The sequence below is a fragment of the Ctenopharyngodon idella genome, chromosome 19, assembly GCF_019924925.1.
Source record: "Ctenopharyngodon idella isolate HZGC_01 chromosome 19, HZGC01, whole genome shotgun sequence".
NCBI classification, from domain to species: domain Eukaryota; kingdom Metazoa; phylum Chordata; class Actinopteri; order Cypriniformes; family Xenocyprididae; genus Ctenopharyngodon; species Ctenopharyngodon idella.
This window is the reverse complement of record NC_067238.1, coordinates 3748478-3766733: the sequence shown is the minus strand read 5'-3', so window position 1 is coordinate 3766733 and position 18256 is coordinate 3748478. Positions and strand designations below refer to the sequence as shown.

At 37.2% G+C, this 18256-nt stretch overlaps 1 protein-coding gene and 1 non-coding gene across 4 annotated transcripts; both read right to left on the bottom strand.

Annotated features, from left to right (window-relative positions):
- Positions 1 to 240: 240 nt before the first annotated feature.
- Positions 241 to 18052, bottom strand: gmeb1 (glucocorticoid modulatory element binding protein 1). 3 transcript variants are annotated; one of them, XM_051872253.1, is made up of 10 exons: positions 17794 to 18052; positions 14257 to 14408; positions 14035 to 14090; positions 13592 to 13713; positions 13409 to 13512; positions 11016 to 11164; positions 8244 to 8375; positions 7980 to 8117; positions 5955 to 6077; positions 241 to 2300 (listed from the first exon to the last, which is right to left on the bottom strand). In XM_051872253.1, exons 2-10 carry the CDS (start codon positions 14385 to 14387, stop codon positions 1486 to 1488), a joined length of 1770 nt encoding a protein of 589 aa, XP_051728213.1. In that variant the 5' UTR covers positions 14388 to 14408; positions 17794 to 18052; the 3' UTR covers positions 241 to 1485. The 3 variants fall into 3 exon arrangements, with proteins under 3 accessions (XP_051728213.1, XP_051728214.1, XP_051728215.1); XM_051872254.1 differs by lacking the exon at positions 17794 to 18052 and adding an exon at positions 17445 to 17752; XM_051872255.1 differs by lacking the exon at positions 17794 to 18052 and adding an exon at positions 17052 to 17348.
- LOC127501733 (U11 spliceosomal RNA) lies at positions 16077 to 16212 on the bottom strand. Its single transcript, XR_007926713.1, has one exon. It is a non-coding gene; the product is annotated as a U11 spliceosomal RNA (small nuclear RNA).
- Positions 18053 to 18256: the final 204 nt, after the last annotated feature.

Below are 18256 nucleotides of genomic sequence, written 5' to 3'. Positions count from 1 at the left end.
AATAAAAATATATTTTACTTATCATATACTTTTTTTCTAATCTCATCTCACCAAAAAAAAAAAAAAAAAAAAAATTTCACTCTCCTCATCCCATGTAAAGCATTCTGTGAATTAGAAATCCCCTGACCAGATTCAGTTAATAATATAAATTGCACAACACAAATTAATTACATAAACTTGTTATACAAATTTAAGTTGATTGCATGTAATGAATTAAAGTTGGAAAAAAATATTCAAGAATTGCGATATTACCTCATTTTAATTAGTTCAAACAAGCAGCAAAATAATTTGACTGAACTGCATAAGTGTGAACATTCTGCTAAACATCTCCATTCGTCTGAGTTTAGAACGACATGAGGGTGAGTAAATAATAATTTGAAATTTTGCATGAACTGTGTTTAAATATAATAAATTAACTTGTTTTGCAAAATTTAATTACAGTGCACTTACCAAATCAAGTATTTTTGCTTACTTTTGTTCAAAACATAACTCTGAAACTGTAACAGACTTTTAAATGCACAATCCCGCATTCTACAATCATTTACAATATAACTCATAGGGAAAGGAATATCTATTTTATTTTCAGTGAAGGACACGCATGATCCATTCACAAACATTCTTAACACATCTTTCATTGTAGGTGCTAACAGCGTGGTTCTCAACCCTGAGCCTGGGAACCCAAAGCACTGCTCATTTGTCTCCCTTATTTACACACGTGATTCAGATCATCAGATCATTAGCAGAGAGCTGCATGAACTGAACACTGTCTGTCACATAAGGGAGTGCTGTGAGTCCCCAGGACCATAGTTGAGAACCACTGGCCTTAAAATATCACCAACATTAGTGCAGAGGTCTTCAGCCCTGCTCCTGGGGACCCACTGTCCTACAGAGTTTAGCTCCAACCCAAATCAAACAAACCTGAATCAGCTAATCAAGATCTTCAGGATCGCTTGAAAATCACAAGCTGATGCAGTTTGTATAAACTTTGCAGGGCAGTGGAGTTGAAGACCTCTGCATTAGTGCCATTTACCCTGATGTCAGAAAACACACAAAGACACCGACAGTGTAAATTCTTATTATGGGAGTGTCTTAAATATCAGTCTTCACCTTCAGATCGGAGAGTCATGAACTTGAAATCTGGACATGGCTACTACGTGACATTTTGGCACCAAAACAAAGGGAAAATGAAAAGTAAGTGCCTAAACTTCCACACTTAAAAACAAAAAGCAAATACTGAATGTGTTCCAACAAAACATCATAAATTGTTGCTTTTCACATGTAAAAAAGGAATACTGAATTTGCTTTTACAAATACGTGACACGGCAGGCTTGAAGAGCTGAGCTTGGCTGTGCAGGAAGTGAGTAATGAAAAAACAAGACAGCTGGAAGGGCAAACACACACTCCACCTGGGGCGACACAATCCCCGTCCCTGTCTGATTCGGTCCGTCAGTCTCTGAGGGCGGTTTGTGTGAGCGTGTTGGTGTCTCACTTGGCTTTGCCGGCGTCCTGTGTCTCTTCCTCCACCACTACAACGGGCAAATTGTGGAATTGACCATTGGCATCCAGCTGTATCTCCCCTGTCTCCTCCGTTTCGCCTTGCACCACCTCCTCGCCGTCTTCCACTACGGTCGCACCACCCCCCGCTTCGTCTCCCTCAAGTTGCAGTTCCATGACACTCACGCTGTGGTCAGCGGTTGCCGGGTCTATCTCAATCAAGGTGGTGTTATCCTGGTTCTCGTCCTCCTGCATGACACTGACGACGCCGTCTTGCATCACAACCGTACCTGCGACCACCTGACCGTCTTGGGCTACACCAGCAGTAGTCACCTTCTGCGTCAACTGGACAAGCTCGACGGGACTCATGACTGTCCCGAGCTGTGCGTGGTCCTGCATGGCTGTGGCGCCCAGCAACGTGAGACCAGATGCGGGATGGAGGGCAATGGCTTCGGCTTTTCCATCAGAACCTCCAGCGATTCGCGTGAAGAGCTGCGAGCCTGCGGGTAGAGCATGTAGGGTGACCGTGTTAGATGACTGATTGAGGCCGGCCACTGTAAACGAATGGCCGATGGATGAAAGGGTGATGGGGGAAATGACAGTGAACTGCTGTGGCTGGAGGGTGATAGGCTGGGCTATGGATGTGCCAAGCACGGTGGTGGAGGCGGGCCGCTGGAGGCGGGGCCGTTTGGGAGCACGTTTGGCTGGAGGGGTGGAGGGGAGAACCAGACTGCTGAGGACCTGTGATTGAGACGACCAGCTAAGGGACTGCTGCCTCTTCTGTTCTTCTACCTGCTGTTCCAATGCTAAAGAAACACAAGAGACAAGTTTTCAAAGAATTAAAGCAATAATCTATGTGTTACAATGATTTTAGCATGGCTAACGAGTGCTCTTATTGGCATAATGCAAATCACAGTCTCTAAAACCCCCATAAAGTCAGCATGAAACGGAAATTGTGCCAATAACTTTTACATTTTCCATTTAGCCATTTTCACACAAATTATAATTACAGAGGCAGATTATCAGTTAACAAAGACTTATTTTCGAATGGTTCTTTGCACAATTGTATGTTTGTAAATAAATACATTTTAAAGTTTGCATTGCATAACCAGATTCTATATGTAAGGCTTTTCTAATGCAGTGCTTCTCTAACCTGTCCTGGTGACCACCCCCACCACTGCACATCTTAAGGCCTGTTTACACCTGGTCACCTCATGTGTTTTTACTGATTTCAAAACACTGCTTCATGAAGCTTCGAAGCTTTACAAATCTTTTGTTTTGAATCAGTGGTTCGGAGTGTTTATCAAACTGCCAAAGTCACGTGATTTCAGTAAACAAGGCATTGTTACGTCATAAGTGTTTCGAAATTTCAATGGTTCACGTGACTTTGGCAGTTTGATACACGCTCTGAACCACTGATTCGAAACAAAAGATTTGTAAAGCTTCGAAGCTTCATGAAGAGCAATGTTTTGAAATCACCCATCACTAGATATTGTTGAATAAAGTCGTTATTTTGTTTTTTTTGTAAAAAAAAAAAAAAAAAATACAAAAAGTATTCTCGTCAGTTCATAACATTAAGGTTGAATCACTGTAGTCACATGAACTGTTTTAAATACTTCTTTCAGATGCCCAGAAAGCTACTAAAGATCTTGCTGTCAATGGAGGCCTCACTGAGCCATCGGATTTTATGAAAAATATCTTAATTTGTGTTCCAAAGATGAACAAAGGTCTTACGGGTGTGGAACGATATGAGGGTGAGTAATTAATGACATAATTTAAATTTTTGGGTGAACTAACCCTTTAAAGGTGCAGTATGTAATATTGACAGCTAGCAGGTAAAATGGGTATGCAGTCCAAATTCAAAATTAGGGGTGTTGCGATATACCGGTATTGACGATAACCGTGATATTTAAAACATGAAAAATCGATATCGTGTTAATTAAGGGTCTGACAATATATCGTGATAACCGTAATATTTAAAATGAATAATACACATGATAATATGACACGTAAATAATCCAGCGCCAGTGCCTGGTTGACATCCCAAAGTACAATAGGTGGCGGTATTGCACCTTAACGCTGCCATATGCCAAAAAACAGAAGAAGATGCAGCAGGCGCAGCTGCTACTGCCGTGCAAAATCATGTCGTCTGATAAGACAGAGGAGATTCTCTACACAGCAGAGCATGTGAGCGAAAACGTTTTTAGTTTCATATTTATCTTTAAATATTATAATGTTATTTTTTAATTTAATTTACGTTGATTATGAAAAGTGAACAGCATGAGTAAGATAGGATAGCTACATCAAAAGATGTGCAATATCGGGAGACATGGAGTGGGTCAGACATGATTTTGACCACTTCATTAAGTTTTGTTTTGTAGAAAGCCTTTCGTTAAAGTGATTTTCGTTTTGTATAAATTGTATCTTAATTTTAATCAATATTTCATCAGCCAATTTGGATTTAATAAACAAGAAGCAAATATTGCAGACAATATAATGGAGGCGCCGGCGCGATCACTTGCATTGCACGTGAACTGGAGCAGGTCTCATAAATTAACCGAAACTCAGCGTATAGGCTGCTTGCCTCACAGACATGAGAAATATATCTATAGAAAGCTTGAAATGTCTACTTTTAAACGAAACAATTCAAAACGAAAAGAAATAGGCTACTCTCTGATTATGTAATTCATATGAAATGTGCATTTAAAATACGGATAGAGACGTTTTAAATGATTTAACATGGAGAATTAACACACCATTTTGACAGTATATGGTTTGTCTGTGTTCAAGCCATCTTGGTTATTTTCGTTAGAATAATGTATATTTATAATGCTATGCTAATCTACATAGCCTTTATCACTGTATAGAATACTATAAAATAATATAATTTCTGCCTCTAAATAAAATCACACAGCATGGTCTTTAAAATGTGCATCAGAAAGTCTTTTCAGTTCTTCAGGATACATTCAGGCAGTGTTTTTTATTCCAGCTTGAAATCTGATAAACTAAATACTTGTCTTCCTTCATAAAAATTTGCTAAAGACAGAGAATGCAAAAAGTAAAAATAATTGTGCCTTGTGTTTATCAGTTGTTTATCAGTATCTGATTACCCTTAAGTGTAGTTGTTGTATGCAATGGTGTGATTCATTGGCTTAAAAAAAATAAATGAAAAAGACAAAATAAAGTAAAGATGAATTTGACGGATAACATTAGGTTTTTTTCAAGGTTTCTATAGATATCGTGATATATCGATATTGTGAATTCTTCTGGCCACGATAACCGTGGTGTGAAAAATCTGATATCGTGACAGCCCTATTCAAAATATTGGAGAGAGCTGTTTCTCCTGCCCCATCCTCCTCAGACTCGACGCTCACGCAGGTTGCCAGTTTGTGGACACGCAACAGGAACAAATGCAATTGAATGGAAGGTGATAAGCCTTATACTTATATTAAGTTTATCCGCATTTTAATATGCCTCTGGCCATAGAGCTTTTTAGATGGATGGCGAGGCTTTTTAGTTGGGTATAATCTGCGATCTCACACCTAGTTCAAATTGGGTAATTTGGCAGTGGGCAGGATAACACAGACCAAAAATAAATCCGACACGGAAAGCACATTTTAAAATAGAATAACTGGCTGTAGCATTGTTTTTCTGAAAAACAAGTATGTGAACTTAGAATTTTCCTAAATATCTGCAAACATATTATGGTATTTATATGCTTTAGTACAGGCAAAAAAAAATACATACAGCACCTTTAATGTTTTTGATTAAAAATTAATCAACAAGAAAACTAATGACGTGCACAGATAAGTCACTTATAATAAACACTGCAAAGTTCCAGAGAAATAAGAATTGTCCATTTTGATTTCATGGTGACTTTAACAGTAAAAAAAAAAAAAAAAAAAGTAACTGACAGCCCACAGCGGATTTTCATTTGTTAATAAATTGAATGAATAATTCTCCACCATACAGTTTGTTAATCTAACTATTTACAGTTAATTATTTTCTAAGATATTTAAAGCTGGCACTTGGCAGTCAATGTAGCTTGCTGTATTGATATGGAATTCAGCTAATGTGTGAAATACACATGTGTATTTCAGCTATTCCAAATGTGTATACATGGCGCATCTAATTAGAATTTATAGGAGGAACTATAGTAGGGTGTTTCATAAACTGCATTTAATTGTGCAATAAGTTTTAAAGATGGGAATGATGGGAATTTGTAAAATAAACTAAAGGTAGTTACTTGCTGGGTTCAGAAAAGTGTAGCACCATGCAAAAATGTAACTTTCACGGGACGACAGTTGTGTTTGCTGATAGACAAAGTATACTTCAATGATAGGAAATCACTTCAGTGAATTAATTAAATTAATAGGAACACAGTTTCAGCTTGTCCAACAGGCCACACCAAAAGTTCCATTGTGAAAATGTCCCTACTTCCCTTCGGCCTCTTCACTCACTTGACAGTGTTCGGAGGACCTGTGTCTGCTCTGGGTCCGTCATTTGCCTTCGAACATTCACAATTTGTTTGATGGAGTCCAGCAGGTTAAAGACTTGTGCCAGGTTGCTCAAAACCGCAATCTCTGCAAGACAGAACATGTGATCACATCTCAAGTACATACAAAAACAAACAACATATTAAGCCACATTCCTCTTTCACCACTGCACCTGAATAACAAAACAACAAAATAAACTGACATACTGAATGTGTTTTTCATGGATCTCTAATCCTGTTTTTAAACTACAAGCTACACCTGCGGGGTTAAAATACACCTACAGGGTTAATCTTATCTTGCATTAAACATTCATTTTGGATTGATCTATTTTTGGAGTTCACAATTTGCAACAAAAAAAAAGTTTTATAAGAAAAGTCAGACAATTTTGTGACGGATAGGATTCAGTCTACGATATTACAGTTATTTTGTGGTATCTGCAAACAGCGATTGACAGTTATACAACTCTTACAGAGAATCAATAAAGTCAAGGCTATAATGTGATCTTATCAAGGCACACGTGATCTAAGCTGATACACTTTCTTCAATAGCGGAGCCATAAAGGTTGATATCATGCTATTTAAAGATGGGCATACACTGTGCGATTTTCATCCGATTTCATCCGATCTGATTCTGACTCGTGCGACTCTTTTTTGAGTCGGGCCGATTTTCATCTTTGTCGTGCGGCGTTTGTCGTGCAGTGTTTCTGCAGTGTACAGGGGGAACCGAGAGGCGATAAACCTCTCCCAACCGGCAATCGGATGGTCAGATGAATTACTAGCATGTCAGAAATTTTGGGCGCCCCTCGTGAGGATATCGCACAGTTGAAGCAGAGCTACGAAACGATTGCCCTAAACTCTGTGTTTTTTCCTCTCACTGCGCCTGCAAAATGGATAAACCATAGGCTATTACCCACGTCTTCCAAGCCACCTGCGTGTAGGCCTACATATAGGCTATACGGTGCCTCTTGTATTAATTTATTTGATCATTAATTTACTTGTTTCATTTTTCACTTTCTATTTACTCATTTAGGCTATTTAATATTTACTTAATTTTATTATCACAGGAAATGTGAACCGTTGCCCATCATTTGGCAATGGTGATAAAGAAAAATGTCACGTCGCAGGAATTTTTTCCATTTTAAACCATGAAGGCGAGTCAGTGGATATCACACAAGTAATGCGCAAACTTTGCGTGAGAGTTATGCCGATGAAGAAGTCTCTGCAGAAAATAAAAGTAAAACCGAGAAGCTTTCGGTGCATATTCTCTCAGAGACAATGAGAGATAAATCCTACTTCAACATGCTGATAACGGTACGCTATGTCTTAATTTATTTTCTTACTATTTCTATTGTGGCCCATATACTGTACGTAGTGAAAAAAATGAGAAGATATGTATTTCATGTTAAACAAGTTGTTTTTGAAGTGAAGCTGCTTTTGACTGATTGCAGTGGTCAGACACATTATAGACTTATTAATTTTAATTATAGGCCTATAATTCATTGTACAAATGTCTTTAAATCATTTTCAATGAGGAGTAAGCTAATCTATCAAATCTTTTTTTATTATCCTTGCAGCGCAGTTGTGCAGTGATGCGCTATGAAATTAGTTTATTGCGGGCCAAATGAATTTTAAAATAAATTTAATAATAAAAGTAAGCCTACCCTAATAATAATAATAATAATAATAATAATTTAATATATAAATTGGAAATGTTAAATTCTCTTGATATCCATAGCTGATGCTTTTAACGATATCTCTGGAAACATATGGTTAATCGGCACAATCCAGTAGGTTACCGGGGTTTATCGTGCATATTTCAAACGCATAGTGTGAGCAGTCAAGTTACAACTCGTCCATTGGACCACATAGTATTTTTCTCCTGAAGGTCTTAATGAGCTGGTTCAGGCGTGTTTGCTTAGGGTTGGAGCTGAGCTGAATCCATGAACAGGATTGGACAAACCTGGCACAGATCATTTTCTGACATACTGACCTGCGTCCTGTAGAGAGCTCTGATCAGTGCGTAGCTGAACTCCTCTCAGCAGACCCAACAGCTCTGAGCGAATATTAGGCACCACCTCCCCCATCATCCCCACCTCAGCGATACCCCTCCAGAAACTCAGCGTCTCATCTAGGAGTCACACACACAGTATAGCATTTTTAACATCTGTGGATACCAACATCATTAATGTATGGCACTCATGAGTGATGTTTGATGACCACATGACTTTCTGAATGTTTTATTTGCTGTGTTTACCTGAGATATCAGTTGTGTCTCGTTTCTCTGAGGCTTCTACGGTGGCTGGGCTCCACTCCATAGTACCAATCACATCTTCTTTCTTCTCCTCTACTGTGGCCATCTGACCTCCGTTACCCACAGAAACATGCCCTGCAGAACATATACAATATGTATTGTTATATCGGTACATCTAAATGAAAACGATTAAAGTTTATTTTACTGAAAAAAGTGTAGAAAACATAATTTTTGACTTAGGGCTGGGCGATCTGGCCAAAAATATTATCACAATATTTTTTCCATATCATTCAATATTGATATTTATCACGATATTCATTTACCTACCATTAATGAGGAAGAACATATTTGTTAGATCTTGAGAATGAATGTGAACATGTAAACATGTTTGTTCACAATTAAACTCCACAGAGTATCTACCTTTTAAAGGGTTCACCCAAAAATGAAAATTCTGTCATTAATTACTCACCCTCATGTTGTTCCAAACCCGTAAGACTTTCGTTCATCTTCGGAACACAAATGAAGATCTTTTTGATGAAATCTGAGAGCTTTCTGTTTCTCTATAGACAGCTATGCGACTACCACTTTGACACTTGTTGACAAAAAGTTCATAAAGTGATCGTAAAACTAATTGAGCCATTTTTCTGAAGAGACATGATCACTTTATATAATAAACAAATTGAATTTAGGCTTTTGTTCACATATAAACATTCAACAACTCACATCAGTTGTGGTAAATGGAACCTCAAGCATGTTTGCTTGACGCGTGCGAGAACCAGTGAGGTTCATTCTTGTGTGTCAGTGGTAACTTTGTTTTAAAAAAAAAAGGGGTGGGACAGGAGTGTTTGGGGGGGGGGTACAATAATAAATGCACAAAATTTGACATAGAACGCGTGATTAATGTGACAGTTTCATCCTTACGTCTACTATAATATAATATATTGTAAGTCTCAAGGGTATTTAAATTAGTGAATAAATATGTAGATCCACTTTGAAACTATACTTTGAACGTGCCAGAGGTTCTGGGTTCTAATCCCCCCTCGTATAGTTTTTTTTTTCCTCATTAAAAACAAAGATGTTCATCAGTGATTACATATCAAGAGCAGGGACACGTTTGTGTGCGTTTTTTCACCAGAACTGATAGAGTCTCCGCAACAGCGTTAAGCGATAGCATAGATTGAAGCACTCGTCCGTGTGAAGACTGCGCAGTGTGCACGAGCGCCAAGAGAACACTTGCGCCAATAAGCACTTTCAGCATGATTTCAAAAACAACACATTACAGCGCCAGATCGCCTCTTATTTAACACAAATGTACGAATTGCTAATCGACTAGAGATGTTTCTTTTGCATTAGATACATCCGTGCCAAGAGATGTTTCAAAAAGTGGTGAGGACAATGTCGACCCTGGCAAAAAGTGATGTCCCATCCGTCCCACCCGCAAATTACGCCTAGGTCGTGTTTTACGCAGAAAGTTTGAGGTTCTGAAAGAGGTTTGTTCTCGCACATGAAGCAGGTTTGTTTGAGCTTCTGTTTATGTCCGCTGATGTGAAATTAAATCTGTTCATCATAAAAAGTGATCAAGTTTCTTCAGAAAATTTGGACTAAACCGTTCAATTCATATGGATTAGTTTTAAGATCTCTTTATTAACTTTTTGAAGTGGTAGTGGTAGTTGCGTAGCTGTCTATGGAGGGACAGAAAGCTCTCAGATTTCATCAAAAAGATCTTCATTTGTGTTTCGAAGATGAACGAAAGTCTTATGGGTTTGGAACAACATGAGGGTGAGTAATTAATAACAGAATTTTCATTTTTGTGTGAACCATTAATTTAGGGCCTCATGATTTAAAACAAATTTATATAAACTTATATAACTGATTATATAAACAATTTAATCAAGCTTTTAAAATGCAATTAAATAAAGATATAACAATAAATTTACAACAAATCATAGCATTTTTATTTTTTGTCTGATAAGATGCTGCACAACAGAACTATGAATTTAAAACATGGATGAAAAAATATCTTGGTTGTATGATATTCTTTAGAAATAATAATATTATTATTATTACTTTGAGAAGTTCATTTTAGTATAGACAACAGAAGTGATATATTTCTGTCATAATTTCTTGAAGTTAAACCAAACTTTTATTTTGACGGTTTGTCATGAAGGTCTTTCAGTTTTAGATTTTCGGTTTCAGAGTGTATTTGATGGCAGTTTTACTCAAATAAAACGGTGAAAAGCTTGTGAAGTGACTCCCAAAGCAGCTCTGGAGATGAAGTTCATGAATTCATGTCCTCATATATATAGGCAGATGCTGAAAACACCGTGAGCGTCACATGCGTGTGAGTTTGTGTATTAGGTGAAAACGTGCCATTCATTCACACAGAGACACGCAAATCACTTATTAGGGACATTCACTGATATACAATGATTTATATCTGCTGCGTGTTAGGCTGTTAGATTGATCCATATTGAGTAAAAATGTCCAGAGCTTATCATCGTTATCACCGTACATTTTATTGCGATCTCAATATGATATTGTTTATCGCCCAGCCCTATTTTGACTAGACTTTTTACTTTTGAATTTAATTTGCAACAGTAGCTGTTCGGTCAAAATGATGGCACTACTTAAATAAGTCCCTTGTCAATTTAAAGGATAAAATAAATATTGAATATTGAACAAAAATATTGGAAAATAATCAAAAGCCTGAAAAATATCAAGAAATAATTTTCTAACTATGTCACCCAGCTGTAGTGAGTGTATGTGTGATCTAACCCTGAGCTGTGGTGGGTGTGTTGAGCCCACTGCCATCCGGTGGGAAGCGTGTGTTGTTGATCAGCAGGTCAAACTTGGTGCTGCGGCAGGTGTTTGTGCAGAGAGTGCTGTGCTGATAGAAATCCAGCTGACCCGAGTCCATCATCTTCCTACATGACACACACAGAGCTTTCAGAGGTTATGACTAATACTCAGTTGAAGAATATTTGTTTTTATTAAAAAATTTAAAGGGGTCGAAGTGGGGAATTTTCATTGGTCTATTGTAACAAATCAGTTTGATATACTGTGAAAACTGTGCAACTTTCGGAAAACACAAAACTCCCCAAAATGCAAAAAGACTGATGTCAGGCAGTGATCCATCTGGAATAACTCAGGATAAGAGTAAAATATAGTAAAAATCTGTCAAAACTTATGCTGTTCTTTTCCGTGTATTGCACCTACCACTCTACAGATCCATCAGAACAATCACAAACAGAACAGTCGCATTTACCGGCGCTCAATGAAAGGTAGAGAATGATATCCAGTCATTTCAATAGGAATCTCTGCGATCATTTTCCATGAGGGCGAATAAAAGTTCCCTACACGGACCTCACTGATGTTCAATTTGGTCATGTGAATTTGCCGCACTGTGCTAAATGCTAATTTTGCTATTGTGATCGTACCTTTAGAAAGCATTGGAGTGGCTGAAGTTCATTTTAACAAGATCTCTGATCTTTTCAGTCTCATCTGAACAGTCTGAATGGCATATTTTGGTGGAAATTGTTTTATGAATATGGCTTATTGTTTTATGAGGTTACTACTGAACAAAAGGGCTGTATATTGTGAAACATCATAGCAAAGTGCCATTACTCATGGTCATGAAAAAATAAATTATGACTGACTTTGAAGCAGAAAAAAATTACATAACATTACAAAGGAGAAAAAAAGGTCACAATGGATATTAGCTGTCTTTAACTACTATGTACTTGCATTAAAAAATGTTAGGTACAATGTACTTTTTGTGTTCATGTTGAATCGCACAACACTTGCTGCTATTATGGTGGGATACGGGTAAGTTTAGGGACAGGTTTGGTGGTATGGGTATAGGTTTAAGGGTGGGATAAGGTGTAAGGAAAGGATCAACAGACGTAATTATAGATGTATCTATAGAAATTAATTACAGCTATAATTAAATGCAGGTTGTTGTTTTTTTTTTGTTTTTTTTAAATATAAGTACCATGTAAAAACATGTATATACACAAAAAAGTGCATTGTATCAAATTATTAATTTAGCAGTTAAAGCCACTTAAAGGGATAGTTCACCCAAAAATGAAAATTATCCCATGATTTACTCACCCTCAAGCAATCCTAGGCATATATAACTATCTTCTTTCAGACAAACACAATCTGAGATATATTTAAAAATATCCTGGCTCTACCAAGCTTTATAATGGTAAACGGGTGAACGGGAATGTGTTTTGAAGCCCAAAATAAACGCATTCATCCATGATAAATATAATCCATACAGCTCCAGGTAGCCTTCTGAAGCGGAGCGATGAGTTTTTTTAAGAAAAATATCCATGTTTAAAACTTTATAAAGTAAAATAACTAGCTTCTGCCAGACGACCGTATGCATACTGTGCAAGTCGACTTGCACCAAATGAGTAACCCCCTGACACGATGTACGACGCAGGATGTAGTAGCGTAAGCTTAAATGCCTCTCACAGTTAAAAAAAATATGGCTGGGCAACAAACTCAAGCTCTTCTTCTTTTAAAAGAAATCCTCTGACATTTCTCTTAATATTACTCGTTTTAGACTTCTAATTTGTGACCGGTGTTTTGTTTTGCTCTATCTTCTGCGCTTCCGCGTTCGTCATTGCATATTGCGTTGGGTCAGGGGTTACTCTTCCACCGCAAATCGATGTGTACGGCCGTTTGCCGTAAGGTAGTTATTTTATTTTATAAAGTTTTACATATGGATATTTTCCTTACAAAAACCCATTTCAGAAAGCAACGTTTTTGCTCAAAATGTTGCTTTTTTTTTTTATGAAATTTACTACTATTCACGTGGGGATAAAAAAAAAATGCTTGAAGTTAGAATAAAACAGTTTAAAAGTAGAGGCTCTGTTCAATATTTTGATGTATTGCTTGTTCAGATATTCATACAACAAAATATTCTGGGAGCCATGAAAATGTAGTAAAAATTATCAAAAACGCTGGCGCTGACTGGCAACTTTTTTCAAAAATGCTGACAGGAAAAGAGTTCATATAAAGTGGCACCAAAAAATAAATACATTCAAAATATATGATATGTCTGAAAAAGGCTAGCAATACCGTAATGGGACACATAAAAACTACTAACACTGATAGCTGACACTGAGGTCTGATCTGAAGAGACCCAGAATGCTTTTTACCTGAGCATAACCCCACCCATTCGGATCGCTCGCTTCCAGTCCTTCAAAGTGGCTTTACCCGACATGTGCACAAACTGCTTTGGACTAATCAACTGGTCCTCATACTGCAGAAAAACAGAGAAAGCCACATTAAAACACATTAACAACTGTTATCTGCAGCATTAAGGTCTACACGACACCAACCTTCACACATTTGACATTGATTCCTGGGCAGACAAACTTCTTGAATAGAAGGATGGCTTTACTCTCGCCGCATGTAATGGGATAACCAAGCTCCAAATCCTCTCCTTCAGCAGATGCCTCATCTGCACATAACACACACACAACAGTTTATTGTGAGAAAACTTCATAAGGTGTATTTATGGCAGAAACTGAAGCGTAATCCGCTGCTTGGAGAGAGCTGATAAATTTGAGCAGACAGACCTTAGAGCATTTTTACAGCTAAGACGCATTTGCAGGAATCCACAGTGAGATTACTGTCTAATAGTTATTATGTGAATTAATGACTGTTTTAACTACTTGACTACATTTTATGAAGAACATATGAATGATACTTGGCTGTGCAAAACTCACTGTCATAATGCAAAGAAGGAAAGTATCACTAATAAGTTTTGGGACATGTTTACCTTGTGTCTCCACTGCCACAACTGCAGCATCTGTCTCACTGCTTTCATCTCCAAGCCTAAAACATAAAACATCCATCTATAACATCAAGCTCCACTTGTATACTCCCAAGAATTAAGCTGTTTTGGTCCTTTCTTTAATATGACAGATGTAAAGTGTTTGTCTATTGCATGCTTGTGTGTTTTGATATACCTAGATGTCTAGTTTAAGGTCCTCACACCTACCCAGCTGTGATGGGCTGCAGCTGTAGGATCATTTGAGTCTTGCTTTGGTTGTCAGGCTCCACATCCTCTTCCTCTGTGCTCTTCATCACCACCATGTCCTCCACGGACACAGTGACTTCTGTCTCTGCCATAGCCCGCGCTCTCCTTCAACACTGAGGAATATGAAATACCTGGTGAATATTTTATCTATACTTAGGATTATTATTATAATAACTAAGTATCAATAATAATAATTAAGCACCAAATCAGCATATTAGAATGATTTCTGAAGGATCATGTGACACTGAAGATTGGAGTAATGGCTGTAATGGAAAATTGAGCTTTGCCATCACATAAATACATTACATTTTAAAATATATTAAAATAGAAAACAGTTATTTTAAAGTGTAATAATATTTCACAATATAACAGTTTTTATGTATTTTTAATTAAATAAATGCAGCCATTGTGAGCATAACAGACTTCTTTCAGCAGATAACTTTTTTCAAAATCGAAATTATTCCAAATTTTTGACCGGTGTTTATAGTAATAATAATAATATGCATGATATTCCATTAAACTACTGATTATATTTCAGAAGATGTTTTGCTTGATATGTCATTATCATTTAAACTCAACATTGACCATATTTAATTTTCCTAAAGTGATAGTTCACCCAAAAATGAAAACTCGTCATTTACTCGCCATCAAGTAGTTCCAAACCTGTATGAATTTCTTTGTTCTGCTGAACACAAAGGAAGATATTTGGAAGAATGTCAGTAACCAAACAGATCTTGCCCCCCAATTGACTACCATATTATTTATTTTTCCTACTATTGTAGTCAATGGGGGGGGGGGGAGATGAACAAAGGGGGACCTTTGTTCATCTTTAGAACACAAATTAAGATATTTTTGATAAAATCCGATGGCTCAGTGAGGCCTCTATTTCCAGCAAGATAATTAACACTTTCAGATGCCCAGAAAGGTACTAGAAACATATTTAAAACAGTTCATGTGAGTATAGTGGTTCAACCTTAATATTACAAAGTGACGAGAATACTTTTTGTGCGCCAAAAAAACAAAATAACAACTTTTCAGCAATATCTAGTGATGGCCAATTTCAAAACACTGTTTTAAAGCTTTACGAATCTTTTGCTTCGAATCAGTGGTTCGGATCGCGTATCAAACTGCCAAAGTCATGTGAACTATTGAAATTGCGAAACACTTACGATGTAACAAAGCCTCATTTACTGAAATCATGTGACTTTGGCACTCCGAACCACTGATTCGAAACAAAAGATTTGTAAAGCTTCGAAGCAGTGTTTTGAAATCGCGCACAATGGCGCACAAAAAGTATTCTCATCGGTGTCGCTATATAATATCAAGGTTGAACCACTGTAGTCACATGAACTGTTTTAAATATGTTTTAGTACCTTTTTTTGACATCTGAAAGTGTTAATTGTCTTGCTGTCAATGGAGGCCTCACTGAGCCATCTGATTTCATCAAAAATATCTTAATTTGTGTTCTGAAGATGAATGAAGATCTTACGGGTGTGGAACGACATGAGGGTGAGTAATAACATAATTTTCATTTTTGGGTGAACTAACCCTTTAATACAAGGTTGTGGTCTAACAATTCATTTCTTCATTGTTATTCCAAAAAAGTAGTCAATCATATGAATGTGTTATAACGTGCTCCACCTCTTAATCAACAGAAACACATAAAACATTACACATAATGATGACCTAAGTCGAAATGGAAAATGTCAACTTATAACACCATTGTGGACTTCAACGTTTAATGTTTTTATTTTGTTCTTCTTCTCTTTACAGTAATAAATCAAGGCACCAAGAACATTGATCAATGGCAGCCTCAGATTACAAAAATCGTGCATCCGAAATCTCTTGATAGCGATTCCGTAACTGTGTCAGTGTATCCTTTCCACAGCTATGCCAGTCACAGCAGATGCCCTTTTTAATCTTTCACAACCCCTAACTGGAAGACCCACTAAAGGTGTCAGGGTATCTCCATGAGGGTAACTCAGATCTCAGACAGTAATAAACAACAGATTATACAGTGGCATCATCTGTAGCATTAATTCAGTATGAACAAGTGAATGTGTACTGTATGATAAGGCCAATCTACAAGCTAGTGTCTAAGAACATAATATTCAAATAAGGAAAATGTGCATTCAAATATTTTTTACTCCAAGACTAAGCCAGTTAAGATAACCAAATCTAAAGCAGTGGTCCATAAATGATTAAAATGGCCTGAGACGAAAAATTACTTTAAATGGTGACTTTCAACAGTGAAGTCACTGTTACATGACCAAGCATTTCCATATTTAAAAAACAAACAAATAGAAAACTATATAAAAAAAAAAAAATTAAATATGGCTTATATTAACTAAAACTAATTGTTTTATATTAACCATTTTCAATTAAAAGAACCATTTCTACTGTTGTCAGGATATAGTGTGCTTTTAAACTAATATATATATATATATATATATATATATATGAAAGACAAACTAAACAGTGTGTATATATATATGAAAGATAAACTAAACAGTGTGTATATATATATATATATATATATATATATATATATATATATATATATATATATATGTCAGTTTATCGAATTATTGCTCATCTGTCTAATGAAGCCTGTTAAACGAAACGATGGCACATGGTGGTACCACGTTTTGATTGAACCCATGGTCGCATCCCATGGTATTCTTTAAAGTACGTTGAAGTAAATACCACGGTACATGAATATTGACATCATACAGCCTCATAGTACTAGTACTTACTATCTGACAGCACCACTGTACCATGACACGATTACCTCTTCTGTTTACCATGGTAACAACAGATTCCGTCAAAATACCATAGTTAGCGACTGGTATTAAGAACCACCTGTGGTCAAAAACGTATTTACCAACATGAAAAAAGTATTGCGCTGTTTGAAAGAGACCACTCATGCATTTATTAAGATTTAACAGCAGCGACAATAATCGTGGTAACTATTGTATTGTGGGGAAACTGTGTTGGTTGCCATGGTGAATGTTTCTAAGCGACTGCACTTTTAGAAGTGTTGTGTTCTTTGGTTGCTAATTCAGTTAGCATTTTAGCTCTTCATGTTGCGCCATTTCTTTCTCACTCATCTGCTGTTCATGATGCTAACGTGCTATGCTAACACACACCTTCATTTCACTGCTTGTTTGTTTGTGGGTGAATGCGTGTTTACAAACAAACATCCCACTCTCAAACACCTCAAGCGCGGCTAATTCATGAAGCATTCACTGGCCGTACGGGCGGACTGTATCTAAATGACGCGCTGGCGTCGCGCCGCGGTGTTCTGTTCTCATGACGTCTCCCGTGCGGCGGGACGCACACACACAAACGACAAGACGCTCCTCCGCCATTCGAGGGGGCTGCTGCTGCCACCCGAGCCGTGAACACTTCTAGTCGACGTTCTGTCGAAGTTCTCCGCTTTGCAGACACGTTTAACCGTTACATTTGAGAGGATGAAATGCGCTGGACTGGCCTTACCGTTTAGATCGCGGTCGGTGTCATCCTTACATAGCGAGAGGCTTTGAGTGAACATGCGCAGTTTGTTGAGCTACACTTCCTGCTCAAGCTCGTCCCTGTTCCAGCTCAAGCCATGAGAGACTTTACAGTACACATAGGACTGCTTGTATTAAAATAAACAAGGTTCATGGGATTGCTAGTATCATTTAAAGTAGTTGTGATGTTATGGTGCAGTTTAAAACTTTAAAAAGCCACTGTTTTTGTAATAAATTTGAGGTAAAGCATTTCACCCGCTGAATACTGCTCTCTGCGTCTGCTTGTGTGGAGTACAACTTGAAAACATGTTTTCAATTGAATGGATCTAATGGAGATATTTGTACACTGATATTAGTATCATTGTTTAAACTTAATAATTCCTTAGCCTGGTATCTACAAGCACTTGAAAGTCCATTAAATAATAATTACAATAACTGTGGGTTGTATA